The sequence below is a fragment of the Rattus norvegicus genome, chromosome 2 (genome assembly GCF_021556685.1).
Source record: "Rattus norvegicus strain SHRSP/BbbUtx chromosome 2, alternate assembly SHRSP_T2T, whole genome shotgun sequence".
NCBI classification, from domain to species: domain Eukaryota; kingdom Metazoa; phylum Chordata; class Mammalia; order Rodentia; family Muridae; genus Rattus; species Rattus norvegicus.
Window position 1 is genome coordinate 198,161,981 of NC_141535.1, and position 6,873 is coordinate 198,168,853.

Here is a 6,873-nt window from a genome sequence, read left to right on the forward strand (position 1 = left end):
GCCCCAAGGATCTGCTGAACTTTTCATGGGCCCACCATTAAAGTTCACGCGTCTCCAGCATTCTGAAGAAGGAACATAATCCTCACACGAACAAGATCCCTAGCGATAGGCAATCCATTTTGCACTTAGAGAGCATTGCCCTGAAATCTTTTATTATTTTTACTACCTACTGTGTGCCTGGAAGCATGATTTCTTTGTCAGACCCTTAAATAGCTGTTCACAGTCATCGTTTTGGGGTCGTGGTTGAAGCAGAAAGAAAAAATATCAGATTATCTCAGAGAAGTGATCTTGTGCTAAATGAAGAATTCTTGTGCTTCAGGTGCTGGAGAAATGGTCTATTTGGTGGCCTCTGCAAGTAAGCCAGAAACCCAGCAGCGAGCCCCAAACCCTGAGCCTGGAATCCAGGAGATGGGGTGGGAGAAGAGGCGGGGCTCCAAGCCCATGTTGGTTGGGCAGTTCTCTCCTTGTTCGGCTCGCGGCTAAAAGGAGGCGCTCCCGAACGCGCCACCGCGCACTCGCGGCTCCTCCCGCCACCCCCACCGTACCCCCCCACCTCCCCCAGGAGTCTTTTTTGGGAAGTGCGCTTCGATCCAAGGGACAAATTTCTCCGACTGACGTCCCGACAGCTCCCGCCTCAGCCCCGCCCCCGTAGACCCGCCAATCGCTGTGCGTTGGTGGCGGGAGTGGGCGGGGCCTAAGAAATTCGAACGAAGCTCCACCCCTCGGGAGCCTATTCCCGGGAACTAGGAGATTGTAGAAGAAAAGCTTCCTGCGTAAACCTTGAGGCGAGGTGGGAAGTGGAAACGGAGTGTGCGCTGGAGGTGTGGCGGGGATGTGGTGCGGCGGAGTGGAAGATGGCCGGGGTAGGGGGAGGAAAATTCCGGATAATAATAAGGATGGAGGTGGAGACTGCCAGACTGAGGAGAGGCCAGGGCGCAAATTGGCGGATTGCAGGTGTTGGGGCACGAGCTTTCTGCCTCTTTCCCTATTATAACCGACTAGTTTCAGGGGCACGTGCTGTTCCAGTGATCTTGCTTTCCCACCACCATGGCTCTTCACCCCAGCTAATGCACCCCGAGTCTAGATGGGGCGCTAAGATAGGCATGTTGTCTTTCAGGTCTAAGCTGACTCGCTTATGCTGGCTGGGCATGGAGGATTTGAAAGAGGGTAAGGAAGCCATGGAGGGAGGAACGAGGCCCTCAGAATCTGTCTGTCAAGAACTGAGAGCTGGCATTTATTTTTCTTATCCCTTCAGATATCAAGTTCATCGTGGATGAGACCTTGGACTTTGGAGGGCTGTCCCCATCTGACAGGTACCAGTCAATTTATCCATTTATTATCTCCCTCCAACAATACATCTTTATCTGTAACCTTTACTGCTAACTTACTGACCTCAAGAACCGTGGTTGGTGATTTAGCAGAGTATAGTATGCTCTGGTGCCCGCAGTCTGGGAGAATTGGGCCTCTAGGATACATCTCTGCATGCTGGTGAGGAGAAGGGAGAGGATGGAGGGAAATTTAGGGGTAAATGTAAACGAAGAGTAAATGTGCTTGGGCATGTTGAGACATGCCCTGCAGACCACCTCCCACCTCCGCACCCCAGGATAGAAGAGGGTACAGAGAGGGAGGGAGGGAGAGGGAATGCAGAGAGTTGAATTTGAGATCATTCTGGTCTACAGAGTTGAGACCTTGTCTCAGAAAGTGGGGAGTAGAAATGAAAAGAAAACAGGAGACGCTAAAGACTTGCAGGGCCTCCCAGAACCAAGTTTTCCTCAGCTAAGTGCAGTTCTAATGGCCAAAACGGAGTCAGGGTTTGGGACTGTCCCCGAGTCATCTACAGGAATGCCTTCTGCTCTCTGTTGTCCAGCATGGTGCCATATTTGTTTTTTCAGTCACGAGGAAGAAGACATCACAGTATTAGTGAGTCCAGAGAAACCACTCCGACGCGGCCTCTCCCATCGGAGTAACCCAAACGCAGTAGCTCCCGCCCTCCAGGGTGTGAGGTTCAGCTTAGGCCCGCTCAGCCCAGAGAAGCTGGAGGAGATCCTTGATGAAGCCAACCGCCTGGCAGCTCAGCTAGAGGAGTGTGCCCTGAAAGACAGCGAGAATGCTGCCGCAGGCCCTGGGAGGCCCAGCCCCAGAGGGAAACCCAGCCCTCGGCGGGAGACATTTGTCCTAAAGGACAGCCCTGTCCGAGATCTGCTGCCCACTGTGAGTTCTTGGAGTGCCCCACCTCCAAGCAACTTAACTGGGCTCCGGAGCAGTGATAAAAAGGGGTCAGCCAGAGCTGGTCGGGTGACAGCTGGGAAGAAGCCCTCCAGTATAAAGAAGGTGAGTGCGGAGGGTGGAATTGCGTGCGTGCACCTACACCAAGTGCAGGAGACACTGAAGGCACAGCGTGGTTCTCTTCCTGGGCAGAGGGAGACAGTTATTCTACCCCTGAGATTCTTAGGATTAAGTAAACAGGGCTGGAGACACAGCCAGACGTAGCCTAGCCCAAACAAAGCCCTGGGTTGGATTCCCCAGCATCACATGACTAATGTAAAAGAACAAGTACATACTGTGATCCAAGACTCTGGAGATAGAGCCAGGAAGATCAGGGATTCAAGGTCATCCACAGGGACCTATATGCCGAACTTGAGACCAACGTGGGCCACTTGACTCCCTCATTTCAAAAAATAGTAAGGCTGGTAAGATGGCCTGATAACACCACTTTCCATCAGGGCTGATGAGCCCTCTCTGTAACCTACATGTGAGGACTCCCTACATAATGGGCACACTCCCACACAGCGTCTTCTGACTTCCACATGCATGTGCCATATATGTGTATGTCACGCACAGTAAATAAATGAATATAAAATGACTTTAAAAAAAGAAAGTAACTGGGTGGTGGTGGTGGTGGCGGCGGCGGCGGCACGCCTTTAATCCCTATACTCTAGAGGCAGGGGCAGGTGAATTTGTGAGTTTGAGGACAGCCTGGTCTACAGAGTGAGTTCCAGGACAGCCAGGGCTACACAGAGAAACTATGCTTAGAAAGAAAGAAAGAAAGAAAGAAAGAGAGAGAGAGAGAGAGAGAGAGAGAGAGAGAGAGAGATAGGAAGGAAGAAAGAGAAGGGAAGAAAGAAAGCGCCTAGCACAGATCTTGCTGGTGTCTTCCTCACAGGTTCCAGACAACGCCCTACCGCCTATCTCCTTTCCTTAATGCCTTAAGGCAGCATACACATCCTGTCACCATTCTAATCCTTTTTTTGTTCCTTGTTCTGTTTCAGGAATCACCCACTTGCAATCTGTTCTCTGCATCCAAAAACCCAGGGCGTTCTCCTCTTGCACAACCAACTCTTCCTCCTCGGCGGAAAACTGGGTCCGGCGCACGGACAGTAGCAAGTGAGACCTGGGCAGCACAGATGTGGGTGAAGCTGATAAGGGGGCGAGAGGAGCTGGGACCCACCCTGACATGTGTATACTCCTGTCTACAGGCCCACCAATCCCTGTCAGGCCAGCTCCACAGTCCTCAGCTAGCAACTCCCAGTGCTCTTCCTGGCTGCAGGGAGCAGCTGCCAAGTCTTCAAGTCGACTACCAGTTCCCTCAGCCATCCCCAAGCCTGCCATCCGAATGCCACTCACTGGACGGAGTATACCGGCTGGCAAAGGTGCCCTAGCTCCTGATCCTCTCCCAACTCAGAAAGGGCATCCAAGCACCGTAGGGCACAGAGGTAAGATAGCGTGGACGGGCTAATGGTCAGGTTAAGCACAGCAGCACATTTCTGCAGTCTCAGCACTCGGAGCGTAGGCGCCAGAGAATAAGAAGTTCAAGGTCAGCCTTAGCTATAGCAAACCATGTCTCAAGAGAGAAAGAAAAAAAAAATTAGAGGTAGGCATGATGGTCCATGCCTGTAGTCCCAGCACTTGGGAGGCAGAGGCAGATTTGTAAGTTCAGGACCAGTCTGGTATACAGAGTGAGTTCCAGGACAGCCATAGCTATTATAGGGAGATCCTGTCTCAAAAATCAAGGAAACAAAATGAAACAGAGGACCTTAGATAGAAGAATGTCTGCTGTGACCCAGCTTGACCTTACCCCCCTACAGCTTAACTGCTGTGACACTACTTCAGCTAGGAAAACTGAAGGAGGGAGCACCTTGCTTTCCACGTAGCTCCCAGTTTTATCTTGGTTAGGAAGTGCATAACTTCATCCAGTCTTTCCTTCTGATGAGGTCAGCTGAGCTTGGCTCTGACTCATCTCTTGTTAATCCCCCTCAAGCTCCTGTTTCCCAGCGAACAAATCTTCCAACCATTGGTGCTGCTCGAGGCAGGACCTCCAGTGCCGCTCGAGGCAGGGTGCAGCCCCTCAGGAAAGCTGCAGTCCCTGGACCCACGAGGTAAGACTGGTTCCTCTGTTCTCATCGCCCCAGCTTCCAAGCTGCTATGCAGCATCCTTGGATTTTGTGTGGAGTGGGGAAGAGAGGGGAGAGGGCACTGCTCTCCCCCATCCTGAGGGGTGTGACCTTGGCTGGGTACCAGATAGGCTCAAGAGGAAGAAGGTGTCCTAAAGCAGACCCCTCTCTGTCTTCAGGTAAGAAGATCAGGGCAGCAAACAAAGACTGAAAAGCAAGCCACTACATCTTAGCCATCAAAGGCTGGACTCTCCTGCCAGCGGTCCCTAACTCCAGTGATTCGTGCCCAGAGATGGGAGGAAGAGGTGCCTCCAAGGCTGATCTCTGAAGTAGAGACCATGGAGGTGGGGTGGGTGGAACTTGAGAAGACTCAAATCCCCCACACACACCCCTGACCCTGCCTGAAGGAAGAAGGGAGAGGCAGAGGTCACACACATACCCACCCCCCACCCCCGTGAAGAAATTCACAAACAAAATGATGAATGCAGGCAGAGTGACCTATCTGCCTCCTTCCATCTTGTGGTCAGGCCTAGAGAGCTTGACCTTCTGCCCAGACCACTGGCTGTTTCCATAGAAGTGGCCTTAGGAACCGGCCAGTCTTCCTGGGCTCTAGGACAGGTCTTCCTGACTGGCTTCCTTCACTGGATTCTGGCTTGTTTGGAAAGGCCAGAGGGCAGCTGGTGTGCAGAACTTGTTTCCTATGAATTCTGTGACCTCTCACAGGCCAATCAGTTATAAGCTCACATCTTCATATTTTTTCTTAAATAAAATGAATTAAAAATGTTTTTCTTTATACCTAAAAGTAGATTTTAACATTTTTTAAAGTAAACATCTGTGTAATTCTAGTGAGACCTCCCCCAGACATAGACCCTAGGGCTTTCAACCTCCAGCTCATCCAGCTGTGACTAGTCCCTTGTTGCCATTTGATCCGGTTCAAGCCTCCTTTCTGCAGTTTAATGTCTACAGATAGTCCAGCTCAAAGTTGACTGTAGCTTCATCTACAGCGCCTGAGGCTGTTAGGCTGGGAACTAAGTCTACTGTTACTCCTATCTTAAACTTCACTATTATTTCTAACAAGACAGTGGAACCCCTTGGGGGATAAGGAGGCCCTTTGTTGGTGTTCAGTTTCTGAGGTTGCTTCAGCCGGACTCAGAAGGCCTAGTAGTATCTGCCTCACACCATTAGAGTTGTCTGTGCTCCCTTCTCTGCTCCCCTACTGGATTTGAGGACTGGCATCAGAATTGAGAAATGTTCCCTGTGCCCTTGTCCAGGGTGGAGCACTGAACTCATATAGAATGAGCACATGGTGGTTGGTATTTACTGAAAACAGGACACGGTTCTAACAAGTCCAGCTTAGGACCTCCTCCTGGTTTGTAACCTTTGACACTTGCAGGCAGAGCTAAATCAGCCCTTTATGAGGAAGAAACTCTCCTAAAGGTAACTAAGCAGAGGAGGAGGAGTAGCCGGTGGCTGGCAACTGTGTCCACCCATGCCTGTGCCCATAAGTGCTCCTAGGCCTTCGGTCTTCCCCGTCCCCACCATCAGGGGCCCTCCGTAGCATACCCTCTTCTATGGCTGACCATAAGATTCATTTAATACACTCTTAAGTGCATAGAGACTAGACAGACACACAGCAGTGCGCCTCTGCGTTCCCCTTTCCCTGAATCTGGAACACCAGTTTCTACAGCCACTGAAATTCTCAGAGCTGACCTGTGGGAGGGAGAGAATACACAGATGCCATGGGTTGTGTTTTGAACAAATGTGTCACCAGGCTTTCTTGCCTCCGGTGTTTCCCAGACTCCTGCCTACCTCCTCTTCCTTCAAACAGCCTAGTCCAGGGGGAGGTCTATTGGATGGGCTATAAAGAGGGCAACCTTACCCGCCAGTTGTAGCAGGGTCCTCTTGATCTCCTGGGCCTCCATCTGAGTGGATAAATCACCGCACAGAACTCCAGGAACAGGAGTTGCTGGCAACCTCCCCCCTAACTGGATCTGTAGTAGCTGCAAGCCTAAGAACACACACCTAGGCATGGCCAGTAGGTGGCAGGTTGGTTTTGTTTGGCTGGTTTTGTTTGGTTTTTGAGCCAAGCCCCTGTAGGTGGTGAAGCAAAGTCAGCCACAAACCCTCGTGTTGCTGCCACCTGGTGGCTGGAGTGGGCAAGGCACGTTCTCTCTTGCTGGGTCAATATTGAGTTTCTACCTCCACCCCACAGGGCTCCCTGGCTCTAAAGCTGCTGAAGAGGCATTCACTCGGTAGTGCCTACCTGCCACAGCTGCCCTTCTTGTTTAGCTACCTGCTTGCCTCCTCCCCTCTGGTTTGGATTTCTAACTTGCTCTCTCCCCACCACACCCCTTCCACTCCACAAGCAACAACAGGAAAAGCCAGTGTTGCTATGCACTGTGAAAAATTGTAAGCACTTTGCATGTGTTAAGTTATTCAATCCTCCTAAAAGCTCAATTAGGCCGATGCTGTTACCACCGTC

The 6,873-nt window shown here is 51.3% G+C and overlaps 1 protein-coding gene across 5 annotated transcripts; it reads left to right on the forward strand.

Moving 5' to 3' along the window:
- Nucleotides 1–732: 732 nt before the first annotated feature.
- On the forward strand, nt 733–5,193 carry Psrc1 (proline and serine rich coiled-coil 1). 5 transcript variants are annotated; one of them, XM_087634646.1, is made up of 8 exons: nt 733–954; nt 1,118–1,167; nt 1,256–1,313; nt 1,893–2,331; nt 3,270–3,384; nt 3,477–3,713; nt 4,259–4,376; nt 4,571–5,193. In XM_087634646.1, exons 1-8 carry the CDS (start codon nt 833–835, stop codon nt 4,572–4,574), a joined length of 1,143 nt encoding a protein of 380 aa, XP_087490772.1. In that variant the 5' UTR covers nt 733–832; the 3' UTR covers nt 4,575–5,193.
- The last annotated feature ends 1,680 nt before the right edge of the window (nt 5,194–6,873 follow it).